The sequence below is a fragment of the Nelumbo nucifera genome, chromosome 1, assembly GCF_055504915.1.
Source record: "Nelumbo nucifera cultivar China Antique chromosome 1, China Antique-T2T, whole genome shotgun sequence".
Classification (NCBI taxonomy): Eukaryota; Viridiplantae; Streptophyta; class Magnoliopsida; order Proteales; family Nelumbonaceae; genus Nelumbo; species Nelumbo nucifera.
The window spans coordinates 85249141-85274260 of record NC_142649.1 but is presented as its reverse complement, the minus strand read 5'-3'; the positions used below and the strand labels follow the sequence as shown (position 1 = coordinate 85274260).

The window sequence follows — 25120 nt, the reverse complement described above, 5'->3', positions numbered from 1 at the left end:
GTTGTGCTTGTGAGTTGTGACTTGTCTCTCGATGGCTTCTCTGCTCAAACTGAAAAAGTGGCCCCACTTACTGGACGGATCAGACTGCACTGCAGTGGCCTGGCCTATATTGGAGAGGGAAGGTCAGAAGTGTAAAGTGATCCGTCTTAAATGGGTCCCAGGGATTAGACGGTCCATGTTGGTTATGAGTCTGCACAATTAGTCTGTTACTGAATCAAAAGCTGCACGCAATCGGACGATTGAGTTTTCTTGGCCGTCCATCAGGTTAGTTAATAAAGGGAATCAGAGAGATGCGCATCATCTGATCGTCATGGATTAATGGGTGTTTTGTGGTGGTTATGCTCGTAGACTCGTAGTTTGTTTGTAGTAAGCTCGTGAGCAACAGTGCAAGCAAATGGCATATTTTTTATGAAATGACATCTGTTGTTTGTCTGAATGGATTAATCCTCATAGAATTAATTAATGCAACTTTCTGACGGGTCGGTCCCACTGAGAGAAAAGGAATGAAGGTTGTTTCATCAATGGCAGATGATTAAAACAGCGGAGGACTCTTAAAATGAAATTTGATTACTGTATTGCATTCTCGGTTGTTGAACCTTCATTTCATACGATGTACCAGTGGAGGAAGAGTGAAAGGACTAGGGGGGGGGGGGGGGGGAATGGGTTATTCCTCCCCCACCCACCTTTAGTATGCATTGTCCTGCAGTTGAATGAAGATATCACATTATTTGGGTTGAATTTGACATGACCCATGTGCAGGGAAGAAATTATTGGGTGGCCTATGGGCCACCTTTCTCCCTCTAAACAACTCTCATAGAGATGAATTATCAATTTCAGAGACAGACGACAACCTTTGGTTGCTTGGGTGGGAGCCATGGTTCGGCTTCGGCCCATGATTACACAGAACTTGCAATCACAGGTTGACAAAGGCCCAATCAACATATCACATATGGATGCGGGGCGTCTGTGTTTGTGCACAGGCTTTTGGGTTGAATGACGATGGAGAAAACAAAAGGGAAAGGGAATGATAGTGGGTCTGGCTCCGCTGGCGCCTGGCGCTCGACATTGACAAATCCTCCAGACTTTGGCCCGCCAAGGCCGGGGTTCGTCTACGGTCGTGGGTCCAGGCCAAAGCCCATACATTAATTCTAATTTGCAGCGCCCGAGGTTGTGCTGCCCACGTGTTTCCTACCCAACTTGCGTCTCAGCAGAGGAGGCTGTTTCAGAAATCAGAACGTACTTCTTTTATTTTGGTCCCTGATGCAAGTCATCAGGTTAGGATGAGGATGTCCGAGGGAACGAACTAATTCCAGAAAAAGGGACAAACTACAGAGGGCATGGCATGGCTGTATGGCGTAGTGCGTGGTTTGTGGGTTTGAAAATGGAGGGCTGTTTCCTCTGGAATTCCACTTCCTGAATAAAATACAAGCCAAACAAGTAGCAAGAAATGTAAATAAAACTATTAAAGCTTCTTGTCAGGCCTATTTAAATGTTTTTCTTCCATACTCTTCTAACCTTTCTACCCTGAAAGCTTTGTTTTCCGTTTCTCGCTAGTTTGTTATTGGTGTGATAGAATTAGCCCAACGTTTCTTCCGTATCCAAACAATCCTCGTATGCTGTAGCACTGCAACTTGGGTTGGGTCAATCCAAACCCAACCCAACTTGAGAAAACAAAGGGTTGGGTCAAGTTGAAGATTGAGTTAGAGTTTGGGCTGACCTCAACTGAAACCAGCCCAGCACAACTTTTCTTCTCTACTAGACATGAATTTCACTAATGCAATTAATGCCGGGTGGAGGGGTTAATTACTAAGTAGGACTTTTGTTCTTAGTCATTTTTAAAAGGAATAGGTTTATAATTCTGACTTTTTGTTTCTTTAAAACGAGTGGGTCTTTGAATAGAAATTGACAATGGTGATATTTCAGGCTACCATTACTAGTTCAAAAGAGGAGAATGTAGAAACTAGGATTTGGAATTGATAATGGGCTTATCTTCAAACCTTAGAATACGTATATTCGTCTGCCCTCAACTTGGGTTCGCATTTTCATTATATGCAACAATAACCCTGTCACACATGGGACAGATTCTCTTCCCCGAAGGTCTTTGGGTTTTTAGAGTTTTCCTCTCTTTTTTTAGAGTCTTCATCTTGGGGTTGTCCTCGGGTTCTGATATTCTTTTCATTTCAATCGTTTCTTTTCTTCTCTGTCTCTCTTTTTCTTCTCCGTTTTCTTCTTCCCTTCTCCCTTTCCCTCACTCCTTTCTCTTCTTCTTGATTAACTCGGTCCAATCCTCCACTCTCTTTTACTTCTCCTTTTTTATTTTTTCCTTTGTCCTTTTTTGCAAGGATTTTAGTACAGGAAGCAGAAAGTTGGGCGGTGGACTTAATCACTACTTTGATTCACCGTTGGTAATTGTTTCCTTATTTACTTCACCAACACTTAAAATTTTGGGTGGATCTAGTTCCAATGATAACAAATCCGGCGATTACAATTCCGGGTGGTTAACACTCCAGTTGGTTTCAGTTCAGGCGACAACAGTTCCGACAGTTTCAGTTTCGGGTGGTTAATGTTCCAATTGATTCCACTCCCGAAGATAACAGTTCTAGTAGTCTTAGTTCTGGGAGATTAAAGTTCCAGTTGGTTTCACTTCCGCTGATAATAGTTCCAACAGTTACTTATACCAGTTGGTTAAACTTCCAATTGGTTCCAGTTTCGATGATAATAGTTCCAATAGTTAGGGGTGGATTCGAGCCGAATACTTGGCTATTCGAGTTAGGCTCGCAAGAATAGTATCAGGCTCGAGCTCGGCTTTGCTCGAACTCGACTATAAGCCAGGTTTTTTTGAAAAATAAAAATTATGTATAAAATTATTTTTTTAGTTTTCAAACAAAATTAAGAAATATAAAAATTATTTACTATTATACATAAAAAACACAAATATTATTATATATATATTAAAGTAATTTATTATATAGTAAAAACTATTTATTTAATACTAGGCTCTCGAGCCTCATAAGTCAAGCTTCACTGGGCTCGAGCTCGGTTCGATAAGCAAAGAAACGTATATATTGGGCTCGAATTTGGTTTGAAGCTCGGTTTAAACCAAGTCGAGCTGAGCTTTTCATGGGTCGAGGTCGAATAGCTTGTAAAAGGCTCGGCTCGTGGCCACCCCTACTGGCGGTTATGGTTCTATACTTTTAAAGTTCTAGTTAGTTCTAGATAGTTCATGTTTGTTAAAGTTCCTACAGTTATGGTTTCAGATAGTTGAAGTTATGATGAATCACTACTGTACTTATCCCTCTCTTTCGGTGGTTGGAGATGCGTCCATTTATCTCTTATGTTAGTGATTTTGCCTCACCTTTTGTCCGTTGTAGAAGTTTCTTCATTTTCTACTTTATCCACTGTGAATATTTTATTATTTCTAGAGACTTGTATTCTTGCTTAGTATTATTACCACTTCTCTATTTTCATACAAGTTTCTTATGATGTTTTGCCTTAAAAAAAAGCTGCAACAATAAGTTAGTTGATCTATCAACTAAAATAAATGTTAAAGTGGTCTTTGGCAAAGAGATTAATCCAACTGTTATTCTAATTGCTAATATGTAGTGAAAAGAGGAAAGAGGATAAGTTTTAAAGATTGAAACTTGTTCGCCCTAGCTGGTTGTAGCAGATCCGATCCCGCATTAACCAACTCTTTTAAATCGACGCAATGGGTAAAAGGCCATTCATTGGGTGATTTGAATGAGTTGGGTTATCCTTGTCACAACCTCAAATTGCATGAATAGTGGAAGGATTATAGAAGAAGCTGAATTTGATTAGATTGAAAGCAAGTCGATTCATGCAATAAAATCAAGGTTTTTAAAACCGAACTAGACAGGAACTGTTTTGGGGACTGGTTCCTGGCAAATGGTTTGACCGTCCTATCTGAATGAATGGCCCATTCTGACAAAAAATAAAAAAAAAAATAGCCAAAAATTGTTTGGATCAATGGTTCAACCACTTGGGTCAGTGGTTTACTTACCAAATCAATTGTTTTTGGCCAAATGCGGTTTTGGGGTGAAACAGAACTGGTCAAGTGATTAGTTCCCAGTTTTTCTAGTCCAACCATCTGATCCTCTTTGATTTTGAAAACATTGGAATGAGCTTTGAATTTGATGTCCTAAGAACAATTTCTTGGGAAGAACAATTTCATGGGATTACCCTTCTCACACACAATGGTTGGATCTCACAGTCATGATCGATAACCAAACTGTTATTTAACACAAATGATAGGAGTTTAGGTACATGTTAAATCAAGATTTCAACCAATCTTGTTAAGGTTTATTTACTTTCATTGTTTCATATTTTTACAAAGTATACTTTCACATCTAAGATGTACTTATCATCACATTCAACCAATCACGTCTTTTACCTCAACGGTGCAGCAGATGTATCATAAATGTTGCCTACTAACAGCTCTGGTATTTGCCCTTTTCCCCTTCTTTTAGATTAATATAATCTAAATCCCAAACAAAAGGATTCGTAGCCAATGTTCTTTTGTCTACCAAAAAAAAAAAAAAAGAAAACAACACTAGAGCAATAGAAGTCGTGTTATGCGTTTGCATTGTGGACTTTCTGAAGGGATGAGAGATCCATCGTATGGACGCCCGAATCTTGCGGAATAGGATGAGCAAATTTTAAAAAATTTCTCTCCATCCTACTAGGAATCGTATTCCCTAATTTAGAAAAATCATATTTTTTAAGGATTAATCTTAAACCAAGAACTATTCCCTAATTTAGAAAAATCATATTTTTCAAGGATTAATCTTGAACCAAGAACTGAACAAGATCTTAACAAAAACGGTAGGAGAGGGATATACCTGATACGGAGAAATAGTATCTCCCAATGGAGGTGTTCACGCCCAAGGAAGGAACCAAAGACTGCTCCCACCGAAAATGGCACAATGCAAGATGGAGCAGAATCTGCAACGTTCTTCAAAAGAACTAGATCCTTTGCAAGAATCAGTTGGACGGCACGTGAACACTACTTACAATCAGTCCTTTCACAAAGGACTGATATCAAGATCCAATCTTGATCACTCCCACTAAGTATAGGAGATTGAACTGGCAGATATGGCGGCGGTAGGAAGGAGGCGGTAAGAAAGAATTTTCGTAGAGGTGCTGAATTCTTTCTTCTGTGATTTCAGCTCTGAAGAGAATATGAATATGAATATCTACTAAAGGTTGTCGCCCCCTCCTCCTTTTATAAGCTTAAAGGGACCAGCTCCTAATCCTATTAGGAGTTGTTGATCCAAATCATATTTGGATCAGAATTCCCTTTAAGTGATAAGGGTAAACCCTTATCTTATCTGCAGATTAGATAAGCCCTTTCCTAATCCCATTAGAAGGTTTCTAGATCTGAATCTGTATTCAGATTTGGACTCTCTGAGTAGATAAGGTAAGACCCTATCCTATTTGCTAATCTAATATCAGAATTCACCCCTTATTTAACTGATCAAATCAGTACAGTTCAAAATGGGCTTTAGGCCCAATAAGGATATGTGCTCACTTAGCCTTCCAAACTGCTGCCCAATTAAGCTTCCTTGTATGGCGTGAGACCCAAACATTGATCTACACATCAGCCACATGGGTTCAGCCCAGTCTTTGTTACAAGGCCTGGCCGAATACACTGTTATGGACAGTGCACCCTCTGAAACCCATCAAATGGGCTCTATGGGCCCAACACTTACCCTAAGAGGTCCCTGGGCCAGGCCACCTTGTAACACTCAGGGACTGTCGGCAGATGCAAGATTATCCCATCAAGTATTACCCTCAATGGTCTTACACTTAACCTCTCAGCCCATAATGATCAAACACTACCTGACAAGAGAGGACCTCTCCCTCGGCTACAAGGAACAGTGTTGCACTCTCTGCTTACATGGATCCCGGGAATTAAAACCTTTTGCAAACGTTTAGAAACCGTAATATATATACTTTTATATCTCATATAAAATATATTTTACAAAACAAATCTCAACGATTGAAATCGGCTACCGGTAGTCTTGGTTTCCATCAGAGATAGTGCATCCCCAATCATTACCTTTGTCCGATGAAGGGGCTGATCCTGTCACTATGATCACCCACTCAGATGAATTCTCGGATTGTCCCAACATACCCAGGTTTTGACCCCCGCTAAGGATCTCACTGATTGGTATATCAAAAATAGCCCAATCCGACACCTAGTGCAGTATCATAATCGAGTCTAGGGGTCAGGTGTAACTTTCCAGATTTGCCCATCAATCTCCAAGGTCCAGGGCAATACTGGAAATCTGGTCCGGTTCAAAGATTCAATTAATCTTACACTGCATGTGCCTTGGGTCTCACCCTGGCGGCTGAGGCAGGCCACCCCAACATTTGGCAGCACACCAGTGTCAGCCTTGGTATGATAAATCTCCACAGAATTATCCAACGGCTGTGAACATTCTAAACTAACACGAGTCTCATAAGTGTCCAGTTTAAGGGTATTACACAGAAACACACCATAAGAACATGAATCAAATATGTACTTTATTCATTTATAATAAATTCATAATGTACATCATTTTGATTGGAGCTAAGGGCATACAACTGTCTAACACTTTCCTCATGGCCACATACATGCAGATAGCTAGGGGTGTAAATCGGGCCCTGCTGGGCCGGCATGGCACGACCTGCGTGTGGCCCATGCAAAGTGCAGGCTGTGTCGTGCCAGCCCGTAGGCCGATCCATGTCATGTTTCCCTTACCTAGGATATTTCGAGGGGACAGCCTGGCATGGCCCATGGCCTGAGCCCATGCAGGCCTGGGCCGAGTGGGGTACGAGTCGTGTTGTGGGCATGGCCCATGTTAGGCTAGGCTATGAGCTGAGCCTTGGGCCTGGGCCGAACTGGGTCATATTGTTTTTTTTTTTTGTTTATTTTCACATCTTGATTTTTTTTATTCTTTTGCTAAATAAACAATAAAACTAAAATATTTCACTTTGCTTAATTCTTTTGAGCTTTGGGAACAAATTGGAAAAATAAAAAAATCCAACAACGAAATGAAAAAAATATTTAAATGCGTAAAAAATACAAAATGAACAACAAATTGAAAAAAAAAAAGGAATTTATTTCTTGAATTTGAACGATACAATGGTCAATGGATGAATGAAATATAGAAAATGGAATAAAACATAAAATATATAATATAATTATAAATTGAAAATAAAAACTTACATTGTTGAAAAAATAACAACTAATTTAAATAAAATTGAAAAAAAATTATAATAGATTTAAAAATTAAAAAAATACAATAATTGAATTATTGAGTATACAAAAAAATAAAAAATATTGACTTCATTTTTCTTCAAGTTTCACCTCCACCAGCATCTTTATCATCTGCTTCAGGTGAAACATCAGGTGTAATGTCATGCTCTCCTTTGTCTTGTAATCTATCCTCAGCATCCAACCAATTTTTAAAGTAGATGCACATCTCCAGACATCATTTAGGCAGCTCCTCTTGTTGTCCAGTACCCTAGTACATGTATTAAAACAAGACTCTAATGGAATTGTAGACATCAGAGGGGTTAGTAAATCACGTGCCATTGCGTCGAGACTGGATAGTTTTTTTCATATCTTCTCCACTAGACTAAAATGTCAAAACTAACCCATTCCTCTAAGTCGCATGAATCAGCTAAAGTATAAAAAATTGCTTGTAAATAAAAGTTAAGTTCAATATATGAACTTGTTGATGAAAAGGTAGTAGATTTCTACCTCTTATTTATTAAAGACTGAATTTTGTTTTTTCCACTATTGGAACTAGCTGTTTCAGAAGTGGAATTTGCACATGTACAATATTTCCTATGCCATACCACTTGAGATTCATATAAACTATACATTTCAAACAATAAACTATTAATTTCTTCTTTTTTATTTCTAATTTCAATATTCATATTTTCACAATATGATTCAATTAAAACTTCTAAACCAAACTTCCTAATCCTAGGATGTAGTATTGTATCTAAGCATAAAGGGGATAAATTTTCTCCCAATATTTTTTAAATTTATTTTCTATTATTTTAATAATTCTTTCAAATTATGGATTTTTCCTATATTTTGCAAAATGTTCATTAATTATAAATAATTGATTAACTAAAATACAACTAGTTGAGTAATTAACACCCGAAAATTCATTAGTTGCATTATAAAAAATTTGTAAAAAATCTTTTATACAAATTGTCATTTCCCAATCTTCCTCAAGTATCATATCATGTTGCACTTTTGCATTATAAAAATCAGTAAGAATTTGTTTATAAGCAATACAATTTTCTAAGATAGAATAGGTAAAATTCCATCTATGTTGAGCATCTAATACAAAATGTTTATATTTTAAACCATAATTATGACATAAATATTTCAATTCTTGTTTTCTTGCTCCAGAATTTTTAATATATATTATACAATTTTTAACTTTAGAAATATGATGAGAAATAATATTTAAAGCATCTCGAATACATAAATTTAAGATGTGACATGCACATCTAATATGTAATAATTAACCATCGAAAAATGGTTTTAATTGAGATTCTAAAATATTTACTGTTGAATCATTATTACTAGCATTATCAAAAGTTCAAAACTAATAAAAAAAATTATTTTCAATTCCATAAATATGTAAAGTATTTAAAATACATGCAACAATAATTGGACCAGTATGTGGCCATTCAAGCCTAGTAAAACTTAAAATTCTTTTATGTAAAAACCATTTTTCATCAATAAAATGGATGGTAACACAAATATCTTATATTAAGTCTAGATGTCCGAAAATTAGAAATAATTGTAATTTTGGAATTAAAATTTGATAACATAGAAATTAAATTTTATTTATATGAATAAAAAATTTTTAAAGCATCTGTTCCAATAGTATTTGTAAAAACTTTTTTTAAATTGTGGATTTACAGATCTACGTAAAAATTTTTCAAGTTTAGTATCTGCAGCTAATAAAAATGGATATTTGGCATGCATAATATGTTTTGCTAACTCTTACTTCATTTTTTCTTAGGAATATTTAAAAGTACAAAAAATGTTATCTCCTATTTGTGCTTGTGATGTTTCTTTCTCTTTTTCTTTTTTCATCATATGGTGTCTCAATGGTCTGCCCAAGTGGTCAGTACCACCACTACTACTGTAGCTCAAGTAACTCTTACATTTTTAAAAACTGGCTCTCTTTCCCTTCCCCTTAATGTCCTCTATTTTAAATATTGTCTAAATCGGGCTAATCAACCTAGTGTTCTCCTATTCTTTCCCCTACCTATAGTAGTAGTACTAGGGTGGAAACGTTGGCGATATCAATAGCATCCATATCGGTGCTAACACTATCATATTGCGATTGAACACCAACATCGTCGACATTAACCATGTTGGGGAATTGGTGTCAAGAGCAAGAGGGGGAGCCGTCCATTTTTTTTAATTATAAAATTAATTTAATTGAACTTACTCGGGTTGCTGTTTTGGAATCTAAATTTAATTTCAACGGTTGAAGCCTCCAAGTCTCCCAAATTACTAACTTGAGATACCTGAGTAAGCGTTCTTGTTGAAACTTGAATTAAGTTGAGAATTCGAGAGTGGAGAGAGTATGAGAGTATGATTATGTATGATGTATGAGAGATTGAGAGAATATAAGAGAGTATGAGAATTGGTGTGATGAGAATGGTGGAGGATAAGGCTATTTATAGGAATTGAAAATAATTTAATTCCTCAAATACCTTAAAAACTATCCATTTTTTAAATACCCACTTAAACTAGTTATTATATAGTTGTTGGGGGGTATTATTGTTATTTTATCTCCCCCAAAGCCAAAATACATAAATACCCTCCATATATCTATTTATAGCTATTGGGGGGTATTTCTGTAAAAAAAACCCCAAAAAGTTAAAACTAACCGTCAAGGGGGGTCTCCAACGACTAATTCTTTGGACCGCACTCGGCTTGTTGTGGGCCTACGGGCTGGGCCATACTAGACCACGAGCCACAGGCAGCACGACACAACAATGTGAATTGTACTACCCCAGCCCGTGGACCTAAAACCCCAAACCCAACAAGGCCTATACAATCTTGTTGGGTCGTGACAAGACCCATAACCATCGGATTGGGCCGTGCAGGGCCACGAGCAGATTTACACATTATTTACCTTTATTGGTGGAGCGGGTCAAAGACCCATTCATGACTTCCAAACACCTACTCGTTAAATATCAAAGGATTTAGGATTGACATCCGCAATTGAACCCGTCAATCTTCCCGATTCTAGATTATTGGTCCATCCAGCCGATAAACTATTAGTCGGTTGGTCCCACATACCAACCCTGACCAACGAAAATGTCCTATTCATGCCATGGACACCTTCACATTTGATTATAATATCATCATAGCTGCACATATGGGATATCCCTATGGTATTACAGCCCATGTCATGGGCCCCATGAAGGACTTTTCTTACCATGAAGAAGATTTGAATTCTCCTCACAGAATTAGTGCGCACACCCACCTCTCTAGGGTCTTCCCCTGTGTTTGAATGTTGGATACTGATGAAAATCTATACTAATAAATCTATATTGATTCACCATGAATAAGGTAAGCCATTTCTAAGTAATCCCAATTTATTTCTAATGAGACATGACTAGCGACCAGTCAGACTCAGAGATATCCTTGGAATGACAATGGGATATCGGTATCTTCTTGTCAACTTAAACATATATAAATAATAAAACCAGATAGGAAATACTGTATATAATATGTAAGGCATCTTCTCTTTAGCCTGTTAAGGTAGCAGAGAGAAGAAGATGGGTTTTCAGAAAGAAGAGCTGGATGTTATCCTGGTCCCAAGCGGATTACTGATCATGTTTAGTTACCATCTCTACCTCCTTTACAGAATTATAAGACGTCCTGAGACCACTGTGATCGGCTACGAGAACCACAACCGAATGGCCTGGGTTGAGAGAATGATGAAGGTAAGAATTCTTCTCTCTTCTTTGGTTTGATTGCTTAATTTAGCTCAATGGCTTGTTAGACTCAGCTATTTGATTATTGGGTATTCGCCGCAGGTTGAATCAAGCAACCTTGCGCTAGCTCTGACAGTGATCTCAAGCAATACATCCGCAGCCACCTTCCTTTGTACCGTGTCCATCAGTCTGAGCTCCCTCATTGGAGCCTGGGTTGGGAGCTCTTCAGATAATAACGTCTTCCTGAACGACCTGATCTATGGAGACACAAGCCAATCTACAGTCTCCATCAAGTACATCAGTCTGCTTTCATTCTTCCTCGTTGCCTTTGCATCGTTTGTGCAGTCGGCGAGGTACTTCGTCCATGCTAACTTCCTGATAAGCACGCCATACACCGATATGCCGGTGAAGTATGTGCAGATGGCAGTAATAAGGGGGAGCAATTACTGGGCGCTCGGGCTTCGGGCGCTCTACTTCGCCATTACTTTGTTGCTGTGGATTTTTGGTCCGATCCCAATGTTTGCTTCGTCGGTGGTTTTGGTGATCCTCTTGCATATTGTTGACAGCAATTCTCACCCACTGCATCAGTATAAGCAGCTTCATGGTCATGGCCACCGCCTGTTGGAGAAGATAGGTGAGGAACTGAACGCTGTAGTTAGGGCCGTCGAGCATCGTGTTGAGTTAGATGGAACAGAAAGCACAATCACATAGTCATGAGATGATTAAAGATGTTTGTAGTGAAATTAATACCGGAATATTTTATGTGAAGTTGTATAGGGAAAAGAGTAAAGTTGGGAACATAACAGATTTCCCTTATTCACGGAGATCTGTTTCCAATAGAAATGATGATTAGCAGGCACCCAGAACAGAATCCCACAATCTGTTCCCTCCATTTCCAGTGATTTCAAATGGGTTTCCTGTTTTTGGTAAACCAGTTTGCCACCTAATGTGCCAATACTACCTCTGCCCACATCTCAACTGAGAACATTTCCCTGTGCATATGAGGATGAAATGTTATTCATGTGTGACAGCAATATTACGTGGGTAGAACTGGGCAGAGTTTATTGTGGGCAGCAGACTCGCCAATAAGAGTCTGACTCGGATACAAGACCTGAGAAGACGGCGAGCTTTATCAGAATAAATGCAGTAGACCCGGATTCCAGAATGGGAGCTCGGCTGGATACAGCCATACAGGTGTTCGAACGACTGCGGTGGTCTAATAATTGGGCTTATGGCCCATGCATTGCACTGTCTCATGTTGACTTATAGGAAAGATGTGGCCCAATAAAACTGGGCCCGTAGCTACGGATTCCCAGAATCATCCAAGAATTAGGAGGCAAATTTAAAACACTGTTCAAGCCTCTTCAAAACTGGAGGGTCGACTTCCTTAATCTTTCCTCACTTGCTGTCCTCTCCAAGCTCGACTCGCTTTCAAAAGTGTGACATTCAATGAAGACAGAGAATTCGGATAGTTCGACTAATGGTTGGTTGGCCGACGAATGTGTGAAGCCGGTCAAAATTCAAGGGGTGCTAGCCGCAGCCGGGTGGGCTGGGCAGAGTTTAAGGCCAACTTAAACCCAACCATAATATGAGAGAGAGAAAGAGAGAAGAGAGAGAACGTTCATTGACAACCTGCTAATAACTTAGAATCATGAAAGTATGACTCAGACCTAAAATTTTGCCACTTTTTGTTTCCTATTTTCTTCTTTCGTTTTTTTCTTTTTTGAGAATGATGACTTGAACAACTGAACACATCAGACATCATGAGTTGAGCCAACTAGGACCTATTCAAGTTACCACATTGCTAAGTATCAAACTTGGCGCATTCCTCAATACATGGCATATTTCTTGGCCAAGAAATTCATCTCCCACGTATTTGACCATACAACCATTAGTGTCCAACTTTCTATTCTCTGCACATTGCTATGAAACCTTAATTACACAAAATTTGAGTCTATTTGGTTTGAAATTGAAATCCTTATAAATCAGGATGGTCTATTTTTATAATGGGAATTAGAATCAGTTGAAATGAGATTTCATAAGAATAACCTTTCTTTTAAATGGGGAATGCCATTTTATTAAGAATGAAAATGGAATTTTAATTCTGTCCAATCAAACAGTTGGAATCGGAACGGCTATTTTAATTCTGATTCCGATTTCAATTAGATTCCAGACTCTTATTCCTGCGATTTAAATCAAACAGATCGATAGATGAATTAATGGTATCTGAATTCCCATTCACATCTAAAGTCAAATCCAAATTACACATCAAAGGAAATCCTATATTTGCGAAGGCACTATTCCCAGTTTCCCACAAATGAGTCCGAGACAAAAATATAAACACCTACAAATGGCAACGAGTATGAATTTAGTGATAATCAAAAGTCTTTGTCAGTTTTCAAACCCGATCACTTCCCACCATTTGTGTCATATCTGGGCCAGAACCCAACTCCCCAACCACACCCTGATTCAGATCATCCAATGTGGGGTCCGTCCAACGTGGCCCTGATCTCCTCTTTATATATATACTTCGAATGTTGATTGCATACAGTAATCGGATGAGAAGAGAGGCATGCGGAAAATCGGTGATAGAGCCACGTGGTTTCTTTACCTTCATTTCTTTTCTAAATGACGTCTTTTACAACTTTTAATTAATTCTTAGAGTTAGGGTTTCTTCGTTTGTTTTGAAGTCTGACATCTAAAAGTGTAATAATTACATTAAGAGGTATATTGATATTAGTGAATTTTTCTTTCCTCTGAACTCTGAATATAAAAATGCTGCTCTGAACTCTAAATTTTGAATTCTGAAAATTTTTAAATATTCATTTTTACCCCATATATAAGAGTTTTTGTTTGTCTTTTTGCGGGTATCATTGGAAAATAAAAAATTGTATGATTGCACTTTAAGAGATAAGAGATAAGAGGAAACGAACAACCAATTTTCTTTTAAAGTTAAAAGAATCCTATTAAGATATAAGAGTTAAGAGGAAATGTACAGGCCTTTAATCCACTTTCTCTTGCTCTTCAGTCATATGTTTTCTTATAGCAAAAGTGATACAAGAAAGCTGCTATTGGGCCCTCATTATAAAATTTACTGTTAGTTAATTAATTTTATTTACTATTTAATTAATTAATAAATTAATAATTAAAATTTACTGTTAATTAACTAAAAGTATTCAAATTTATTGTTAATATTTAAAATTTTAATAATTGTAATTTTCATTTAATGTTGACTTACATAAAATAATTATTGTTAATTTAATATGAATAAATTTAATTTTATTAATCATTTGTAATAATTTTAATAACTATTATTATTTTCATTATTTTTAAACAAAAATTTTTGATTGACTTTAAATAAATAAAAATAATTACAAAAGCTAACACTTTTATCAATTTTACTAGTAATTAACAATTATATAGGAATGGCAACGGGATTGGACACTCCATTCCTGTCATTTCCCCGTCCCCAATGTCAGGCAGGTTTAGGGCAAGGCTCTCACTTCCCGTTAGGAACGGGGAATCCTCAAATTTCTTCACTTCGTCCTCAATGTTAGGCGAGTTTAGGGCAAGGTACCCACTCCTCATCAGCAATGGGGATTTCTCGAATTTTCTATGCCCCGTCCCCAGTGTTGGGTGGGTTCAAGTCAAGTCACCCACTCCCTGTCAACCCAATATTCAATTTGATGACAAAAATGATCAAAAAGATATACTTAGTATCAGCTACATTGTAAATTTCTAAAAGTACACTAAATTGTCTTTAATTTTCAAAAATGTAATTTTATAAAAATTTTGAAAAATTTATTACATATGTGTAATTTTGAAAATTTATTTTTAAATTGTTATTAAATAATTTATTTTTTAAATGGTTTATTTACAAAATTACACTAATTTATCTTATATTTTCTAATATTAACTAATCAATAATTTTCTTTTTCCAATATTATACTAATTTATCTTAACAGTTTGTGTAATTATTGGTTCAAATTACAATTTTTCATTTCCTATACTCATTTATCTTTAATAATTTTCAATAATATACAATGAAAATTACATAATTTTTCAATAGTTTTCCAAATCTGTCATATGTAATGAATTTTCCTAAAATTTCCAAAACATTCCAATAATTATTTAATACATTTTAAATAAACTTTCAAAATTTTATCAAAAGTACAATACTATATCTTTTAATTTCCAAAATGTTATTTTACGAAAATGTAGTTTTATGAAATTTTTTGAAAAAAAAAATTACATTTATGTGATTATGGAGATTTATTGAAAATATTTTAAATATTTATTTTTATTAAGTAGTTTACTAACAAAATTACAATAATTTATCTTTTATTTTCCAATATAAACTAATTAATAATTTCATATTCCAACATTATAATATTTTTTTTCTCCCATCTGCATTCGGTTATTAACTATAATAATAGAAATAACTAAAATTTTATACTTTTTGTGAATTGTTAAATATAATTCTCAATTTTATAGAAATTAGTTAAAGAGTTTTCGATTTCTATAAAATGTTTTTAATTAAGATGAATATAATAGTATTTACACAAAATATTTAAAAAATCATATGAGTTAATTAATAACAGTATTTATTAATTATTGATAATTTACTAACCGTACTAATAAGAATATTTAATTTTTGGTAATTTAATAACCACATTTATTAACTTTTAGTAATAGCACTATTTAATAGTCATTGAATATGGGTTGGATTAAATATTAATAGTATTTAACTATTTATTAATTAAATATGAATAGTCATCAGGAATCGGCTAGGTGACTTGTTTTGTTTTATCCCATAATCATTATTTCGCCAAAAACCGTTGATTTGGTCAGTAAACTGCTAACCCGGGCGGTCGAATTGTTCGAACCGTCCAACGGTTCTGGCCGTTTTCTTTTCTAATGTTTTTTTTTTTTACTTTTTTGTCAAAACGGGCCATTCGTTTGGTTTGAATGATCGGACTATTTGACCCGAGAACCAGACCCTGACTGATTCATTGTCAAATTCGGTTTTGAAACCCTTGCTCTGAAATTGTGTTTGGTGAAAATCTAGAAAGTCATATGGGTATTCTAAATGTCAAAATGGTGACTATAACATGAAGCTGAGTGCAATTAACAACTGCTAATAACTTAGAATCATGGAAGTACGACTCAGACCTAAAATTTTGCCACTTTTTGTTTCCTATTTTCTTCTTTCGTTTTTTTCTTTTTTGAGAATGATGACTTGAACAACTGAACACATCAGACATCATGAGTTGAGCCAACTAGGACCTATTCAAGTTACCACATTGCCAAGTGTCAAACTTGGCGCATTCCTCAATACATGGCATATTTCTTGGCCAATAAATTCATCTCCCACGTATTTGACCATACAACAACCAGGTGTCCAACTTTCTATTCTGTAGCATACCATTATGAAACCTTAATTACACAATATTTGAGTCTGTTTGGTTTGCAGTTGAGGTTATAATTGAAATCCTTTGGAATCAGAATGGTTTAAATAACATACATTTTTATTCCTTATCTAAACAACATACAACAGACACAAAAAAGAGCATATATGTCCTTTACTCTAACTCCAAAAATTGTCCACTTATTACCGTTTAAAAACTGTCAAACTTATAATGATTAAAAAACTGTCCATTTATAACTGTTCAAAAAACTGTTCATGAATTGTAAATAATTTTATCTTAGAATTACTTACACAAATGGAATTTTAATTCTACCCAATCAAACAGTTAAAATCCAAACGCCTATTTTAATTCTGATTCCGATATCAATTAGGATTCCAGACCCCAATTCCTGCGATTTAAACCAAACAGATGGATTGATAAATGGTATCTGAATTCCCATTCACATCTAAAGTCAAATCCAAATCACACATCAAAGGAAAGCCCATATTTGCGAAGGAATGCACTATTCCCAGAACTGAGTCCGAGACAAAACCCGATCACTTCCCATCATTTGTGTCATATCCGGGCCAGAACCCAATTCCCCAACCACACCCTGATTCAGATCATCCAATGTGGAGTCCATCCAACGTGGCCCTGATCTCCTCTGTACATGGACACACGGAATGTTACATCCATACTTTGAATGCGAGCTTATTGCAAACAGTAATTAGATGATTAATGCAGCATATGTAAGCCAAACACCAGCATAAATGACGTCTTTTACAAGTTTTAATTATTTCCTAGAATTAATCCACTTTCTCTTGCTCTTTCGTCTTATATTTTCTTTCAGCAAAAGTGATACAAGAAAGCTGCTATTGGGCCCTCATTACAAAATAACGATAAGCTATCGGGTGATGTAAGGGATTCTTGCGATAGGAACTTAAATAATAAAAATATATAAAAGTATATATCGTTTTATATTTTAAATTTTAATAATTAATTTGATGGAATTCAATCTGAGTTAATCGATTTTTAAGTACTTTTTGTTCTTTAGTTCAATAACTTTTCAATCCAATTAAGTTAGGTTAGTTTCAGTCTGGCCATTTGTAAATCGGCCTAAACCAAACTGACCCAATCATAGATATATATTAATATATTTTATTTTAAATATGATCTTCTTAATACGGGAAAGTGGAAAAGTTTCCATATTTCATAGTCTAAATATTTTATATAATAAATTTAATTCATTTTAATTTATTTTTTAATAATACCACTGTAATTTATTAAATTTAAATTCAATATTTAAGCTTAAATCTTTTGAACAAATAAACCAAATCAAAAATAGACCAATACCGATACAAACCGAGTTTGCGGGTTTTCACTTATGGTCAATTAGTTTTAGGTGGCAAACTCCCGACCTGACCAAGTCGATTTGGTAGGCAAAACAACCTGCAACCGAACTAAACCAATGCATGAACACTCCTAATTTTAACTAAATTAATAGTTTAATCTCCAATAATTATTGGAGATTAAACAACTATTATTTAACTTTTGAAATTTAATTTATCGTATTTATTGTATTTTTGTTATAAATTTATTTTTAGTAATTATGTACTTTTATAATTTATTGATTAATATTTATTAGAGAGTAAACTATTATTTGATATTACATTATTTATTGATTAATTTAATATATTTTCAATATTTATTGTATTTTTCTAATCATTTTATTTTTATTAGATATCTATTGTATTTTCATTATAAATTTATTTTCAATAATTATGTATTTTTCTATAATTTTTTAATAATTATTGGAGATTAAACTATTATTATTTATTAAAGATTAGACTATTAATTTAGTTAAAATTAGGAGTGTTCAAGGATTGGTTCAGTCCGGTTGCACGTTGTTTTGCCAACCCGAGTTAAACCTGCCAACTCGGGTTGTATCAATTTGGGTCTATTTTTGGTTTGGTTTGTTTGTTCAAATGATTTAAACTCAAAAATTAAATTTAAATTTAATAAATTACAGTGTTATTATTAAAAAATAAATTTATTATATAAAATATTTTATACTAAGAAATATGAGAATTTTCCCATTTTAATTTCTTGTATTAAAAAAATTATATATATATATATATATATCAATTTTGGTCGGATTATAAACCGCCAAATCGAAAGTGACCTAACTTGGTCAAATTGGAAAAATGCTAAACCAAAGGCGGCTGGAAATACTAGAAAACTGACCAACTCGAGTACCTATATTAAGTAGTTTACTAGCAAAATTATACTAATTTATATTTTATTTTCCAATATAAATTAATTAATAATTTCATTTTCCAACATTATAATATTTTATTCTCCCATCTGCATTCGGTTATTAACTTCAATAATAGCAATAACTAAAATTTTATACTTTTTAATAATTGTTAAATATGATTCTCAATTTTATAGGAATTAGTTAAAGAGTCCTCAATTTCTATAAAATGTTGTTAATTAACATGAATATATATAGCAGTATTTACCTAAAATATTTTTAAAAAGTCATGATGAGTTAATTAATAACAGTATTTATTAATTTTTGATAATTTACTAATCGTACTAATAAGAATATTTAATTTTTGATAATTTACTAACTGCATTTATTAACTTTTGGTAATAACACTAACTGCATTTATTAATTAGAATGAATCTTTTAAATGAGAGAGTGGATAAGATTGGGGGAAGAGATTTTAGGGATTGATTGGGAAGTGGAGTAACGTTTCTAATGACTTAGAGGAGATATCTTAGGAGAGATTATAGGAATATTTTTAGGTACATATACATACATATATATATATATTATTTAAATATAACTTTTTAATAAGAAAAGTGGGGAAATTCTCATATTTCTTAGTTTAAAATATTTTATATTATAAATATAATTTTCTAATTTTATTTTTTTAATAATACCACTATAATTTTTTAAGCCTAAATTTAAATTTTGAATTGAATTTTTTTAAGTTTAAATCTTTTGAACCAAGCGGCTAAACCGATACAACCCGAGGTGCCGGTTTTCATTAATAATTAGTCGGTTTTGGGTGACCAACTCCCCAACCTGACTAGGTTGGTTTGGTTGGGCAAACAACCTACAATCGAACTGAATCAACCCGTGAACACTACTAATTTCAACTAAATTAATAGTCTAATTTCTAAAAATAGCAATAGTTTAATCTTCAATAATTATTGAAATTTTATAGCAAACATACACAATTATCGAAAATAAATTTATAACAAAAATACAATAAATAACTAATAAAAGTACAATAAGTATTGAAAATATATTAAATTAGTCAATAAATAGTGTAATCTTAAATAATAGTTTAATCTCAAATAATAGTTTAATCTCTAATAAATATTAATCAATAAATTATAACAAAAATAAATAATTACTAAAAATAAATTTATAACAAAATTATAATAAATACAACAAATTAAGCTTAAAAAGTTAAATAATAGTAGTTTAATCTCCAATAATTATTGAAAAGTTTCTATTGAATAAAAAAAGTAGATTTATACATAATTATTGACAATATATTTATTAAAAAGATATAATAGATAATTACTGAAAATTATTATCAATAAATACTTATTTTGAAAGTTATTTTTATAATTATAATTGATATAAGTGGAATTAGTTATTAACAATATTATTTAGTTATTTAAATAATATTATTATTTAAAAATTCTAAATATAATTATTTATTGAATTTACTAATCCATAAAGTTATAATTTATATTGCTTGTACATAATTTCGTGATGAATTGTGTAAAAAAAAATATTAATAATATGAATATTATTAAATCTATTATAATTATTTTTTGTATTTTTAGTAAATATTTTAAAGTTAGTATATAATTTCATTATAATATGTAGAAAATTCTTAAATTTTTTAATGCAAACATTCTTTAGATAGATATTCTATTCCAATATAAAATATTAAAATGAGAAAATCACTCCTATGGGTTGTAAGAATGGCATTTAAAAATTGAAAATAGACAATAGTTGACTATTCTCTTGATCACATGCATAATAAAGGGCTGACCTTTCTTGATGGAACAGTAGCTAGCCCAACGATTTCAAACATGGCTAGAAACCAGCAAGGGGTTGATATTTGTCCACGGCACCCCTTCCAAACAGTTCCTTTTTGGATAGAATTCTATTTTTGTACTTTTAAAATTTAATTATATAAAATATTTTCAAAACAAAGTATCAATTTCTGTTTGACAAAAATACATCTATTTGTAAGGTTTCCGGTGGTTTCATAGTTTGAGATTGACGATGGTGGTCCAACTCTAGCAACAATGAGTAGAGGTAGAGTTAAGAGTTATATGGAAATCACCCATTTAGACAAAAATGTTGAATTTTTTCAAAATATGAAAGCAAAAAGTATAATTTATATAATACAAATTTTATATGGCATTTATAATATTTTTATACTTTAAAAAATATATATATAAAATGAAATTACTTTATAAAAGTCTACCCAAACAGGGCCCTAAATAGTTATTTTCTTGCTTCGAATGAATGAAAGTACTTTTTCCCAAAAAAACAGGAAAGAGAGAAAAAAAAAATTAACCCAGTTCACTGTATAGCTTGTATTTCCACCGCAAGCCGTCTCTATCTGCTATTCTTCTCATCTCCAACCAAGCTCAAGAGAGACGAAAATAAAGGTCAAAACTTCTTTAAAATATCAAAAGCCAGCCATGCCTGTCATGATTTATGAAATATAAAATCCAACTTAGGATGCAAATAAACAAACCATCATTTTAGTTAGATAAACACAGAGAGAGAAAAGAGGGAGAGAGAGAGAGAGGGAGAGAGAGAATGGGGTTTCAGAAGGAAAACTTAGATGTAATCTTGGTCCCGAGCGGTTTGCTGATCATGCTTGCTTACCATCTCTACCTCCTCTACAGAGTAATAAAACAGCCTGAGACCACGGTTATTGGCTACGAGAACCACAACAGGATGGCTTGGGTTGAGAGAATGATGCAGGTAATTTGTTTTTCTTTTCTTTCTCCTTGATTGATTTTGCTGAGTTAATTTGTCTCGCCAGATTTAGCTAAGTTTTTTCTGATAATTTAGCGGATATTTGCAGTCTGAATCAAGTAACCTGGGCCTAGCTCTCGCGGTGATCTCAAGCAACACGACTGCAGCGACCTTCCTTTGCTCCATGTCCATTACTCTGAGCTCCCTCATAGGAGCTTGGGTGGCAAGCTCTTCACAGAGCATCTTCATGAACGACCTAGTTTATGGAGACACAAGGCAATCCACCATATCCATCAAGTACATCAGCCTTCTCTCCTTCTTCCTCATCGCCTTCGCTGCGTTCGTTCAGTCTGCGAGGTATTTTGTCCATGCCAACTTCCTGATAAGCACGCCATATACCGATATGCCCATAAAGTATGTTCAGATGGCGGTGATAAGGGGGAGCAATTACTGGGCGCTTGGGCTCAGGGCTCTCTACTTCGCCATTAGTTTGTTGCTCTGGGTTTTTGGGCCGATCCCCATGTTTGCTTCCTCTGTGATCATGGTGGTTCTCCTGCATATTGTCGACAGCAACTCCATCCCATTGCATCAGTACAAGAAGCCTCATCTGGGGAATCGCCTGCTGCACAAAGTGGGCGAGGAGGTGACTGCTGTAATTAGGACCGTCGAACACCTTGGAGAGCAAGATGGGAGGAGATAGATTTTTCTCCATCCAAGATCAGAGAAGTTAGGATATGAAATTATAAAGAAAGTAGTGCAATACAGGAATTCAGATTCCCCTGATTCAGGTAGTACTCTTCTCACAAAAACAAACCAATGTTAATTGAAAACACAGATTTTGCAATTTGAACTGTCCTTTTGACTCCTATGTTTTGATGGATGATTTCAAATGGGTTACCTTTCTTTTGGTGAGTTCAGCCAACTTGGACCTATTCAGACTTGCGTGCCAAAGTTGGTATGGATTGGTCCATATACCTTATGGCCCTACAGGCTGAGGCCATTCAACTCACATGGACAGAGTGACCGACCACGTTATTTATTTATTTGGTAGGTTAATGGACCACACTCTGACATTACAGAAAGAAAATTTTGGTTGAAAGGAAGCTACAGATACCTAAAATTCAATGTTGAAAGCTGGGTCAGCCCCCAGGGAAGTAGAGAAGTAATGGACTATCTCAAGTAACCAGTGAGGCAAGAGCAGAGCACTAGACTTGATTTTTTAGGAGAGTTTGAAGTGATTAATGGAGTATTATTTGTAAGTTGTATAGGTCAGTAGGCCACATTGAAATTAAAGGAACGAACGTAAATTGCAAGTAATTTTCATATATTTTAATATTTTTATTTTGAAGGATTTATAGCTTATTATTTGTTTCTTATACACCAAGGCTGTGTTTTATTGCTATGTAAAATAATGAAGGGAAAAAAATGATTCCCCCAGAATTTGATATTCAATTGGAAAATGAACCATATCCATTGTTTTGCCTGTGTTTGGCCTAACACGAAAGACACAACTTAAGGTCGATATGGGTCTAACAGGGTTCTAATTAAGGACCGACCCTGTTTTGGAAATGTCTTAAAAAGAACAAAATGAATGTCATTTTCCTAAAATTATGTACTACTTATTGAAAAAAAAAGTCTATCTTCCATGCTATTTATATGCATAAACTAGCATTTTCTATGGAAGCCATTTGTTTCCTTCATTTTACATGCTGATTTTACAAGAAGATCAACTCCCGAATCTCAGATAGGAGGGTTCAGACTAAAACCTGCCCCGGTTATATTCTTGCTCACGTCACTTCAATTAGTGGGTTTCACCTAGATTTTGATTCCCATCACCCTTATTAATGGATTCCTCATTGTTCTATAGGTCTCTTCTTCTTCAATTTTCAAATTCCCCCTTCATTTGGCACGTAATTGATTGTTGCATTTCAAAACTTCGGATATTAGACTGTCGCATTTTAAAAGTTAAGGGACTAAATTGTCACTCGAGTCAAATTACATGGTACTGATCGGAAATTTTCCCTTAAAAAATAATTTAAAATTAGGGTAAATTAAAAAGACTCCTGTACTATGGTGTCTGTGACAAATATCCCCTATACTTTATTTTGCGACAAAGACCCTCCTGTACTATAACCGTAAGACAAAGACCCCCTTTCGTTAGCCTTCTGTCCAAAAGGATCATTGCAATATTTTTAATTCCCATACTACCCTTGTAATAAAACACTGTTCATCTTCCCCGATCTCATGATACACTAATAATAGCGACGGTAATCCCCTCTATCTCAAATTCCTTCACATTTCTCTCTCTCTCCCCCGATCTCTCTTCTTCCCCTTCCCCTTAACAGCGTCGGGATTGAACCCATTTTCACGAGTTTGGTGCGATTACTCTGAACGAGTGAGAGGTGATACAAAGCTAGCATTGAGTCATGCCGAGCCTGCTCGCTCTCGAACCGAAGCAGGTGCAGAAGCGGCAACAATGCCCCTAACACCCCTATCACCTTTTTGTTGTCATCGTCAAATGCTAGGCTAAAGAGGGCACCAACTAGTGATGTACAGGGGATAAAGTAGTTAGTTAGGTTCATGCATGTAATAGGGTTGTGGTGCCAAAATCTCAGCCTCGACTGTTAATCTATTGTCGACCCATTTGTTAGCTTTGGATTTCAGCTTCAGTATCGCTTCTCTGCTGAAATGGAAGATCCTCTCACTTAGAGGGGCATTGGCAAAGAACATCACCTGGGGACCGCCCTTAGGGAATGAAAGCACCGCAAGAGAACCATTGACAAAATTGTGGCGAAAATCTGGTGGCCTCGTGAGTTTGTTGACACCCCTACATACCTTGGCAAAGGCGTTGAAGAAGTTCCAAAAGGACGTACCGTCAGCTACTGCGTGGTTGACGGTGCACCCGACGAAGATTTCGTCAGCGAGCTCAGTCACTTGGATGGAAGCTATGGGCTTGAAATGACCGTCATAGCTGATGGTGTGGTCAAAGGCAAAGAACTCCTTAACGGAGTCCAGTAGGTGGACAGGAGAGAGAATGTCACGAATGGGGAGGTGAGCAGTGTTGGCATGGAGAAAGTCGATGCCAACATCATTGCAGGCAATGTAAACATAACCGTCATCGTCAATCGTGAGACGGCCAGCGAGGGTAGGAAACTATATCAGTCTTGGAAATGCTGCATTTAAGAAGAGAAAAGAGAATCGATGGGAAGAGGAGGACGAGTGTAGAAAAGGCCCTTCTATATATAATGGCAAGAGAGCATAGGGAGATCAGAGACGAAAAGCTTGAGTAATCAAAGCGAGGATTCCTGTTCTGGGAACACATTGCATTTGGAGATGATCATAAGAGAGGATGAGGAAATCATTTTATTCTTCGCTTGAGTAATCCAAGCGAGCATCCCCTCTGAGGTAGAGGGGATTACCGCAGCTGCTGTTAGTGTAACATGAGATCAATGGAAGGGGGTCTTTGTCTCATGGTCATAATATAGGGGGCCTTTGTCGCAAAACAAAATACAGGGGGTCTTTGTAATTACCCTTAAAACTATATTTGATTTGAAGAAAAGAGTAGGGAAATGAAATTATGATGAATCAAATGGCTGCCCTAGGAAAGAACTCGGCTCGGCTGCAGGATAGCATAACCTATGTACTCGGAATTTTCAAATTTTCAAAAAAAAAAAAAGGCTCTTTCTTGTTGTTTTTT

At 35.0% G+C, this 25120-nt stretch overlaps 2 protein-coding genes and 1 pseudogene across 5 annotated transcripts; 2 read left to right on the top strand and 1 right to left on the bottom strand.

Moving 5' to 3' along the window:
- Positions 1-10794: 10794 nt before the first annotated feature.
- On the top strand, positions 10795-12771 carry LOC104599499 (uncharacterized). The gene is made up of 2 exons (XM_010262063.3): positions 10795-10998; positions 11092-12771. The coding sequence occupies exons 1-2, from the start codon at positions 10831-10833 to the stop codon at positions 11698-11700; spliced, it is 777 nt and encodes a 258-aa protein (XP_010260365.1). The 5' UTR covers positions 10795-10830; the 3' UTR covers positions 11701-12771.
- An 8260-nt stretch (positions 12772-21031) lies between these two features.
- LOC104599498 (uncharacterized) lies at positions 21032-22875 on the top strand. 3 transcript variants are annotated; one of them, XR_735525.3, is made up of 3 exons: positions 21032-21429; positions 21533-22211; positions 22475-22740. XR_735525.3 is itself a non-coding variant. In XM_010262061.3 (2 exons), exons 1-2 carry the CDS (start codon positions 21262-21264, stop codon positions 22121-22123), a joined length of 759 nt encoding a protein of 252 aa, XP_010260363.1. In that variant the 5' UTR covers positions 21037-21261; the 3' UTR covers positions 22124-22875. The 3 variants fall into 3 exon arrangements, 1 of the variants encoding a protein (XP_010260363.1); XR_735524.3 differs by having other exon boundaries at positions 22342-22740; XM_010262061.3 differs by having other exon boundaries at positions 21037-21429; positions 21533-22875.
- Positions 21217-25120, bottom strand: LOC148803505 (uncharacterized; annotated as a pseudogene). Its single transcript, XR_016075946.1, has one exon. The product of XR_016075946.1 is annotated as an uncharacterized LOC148803505 (transcript).

Excerpts from the sequence above, each read along its gene's own strand:
- LOC104599499 (XM_010262063.3), top strand. The coding sequence starts at position 10,831 with ATGGGTTTTCAGAAAGAAGAGCTGGATGTTATCCTGGTCCCAAGCGGA. Across the intron at positions 10,999-11,091 it reads GGGTTGAGAGAATGATGAAG|GTTGAATCAAGCAACCTTGC; the intron begins GTAAGAATTCTT and ends TATTCGCCGCAG.
- LOC104599498 (XM_010262061.3), top strand. The coding sequence starts at position 21,262 with ATGGGGTTTCAGAAGGAAAACTTAGATGTAATCTTGGTCCCGAGCGGT. Across the intron at positions 21,430-21,532 it reads GGGTTGAGAGAATGATGCAG|TCTGAATCAAGTAACCTGGG; the intron begins GTAATTTGTTTT and ends GGATATTTGCAG.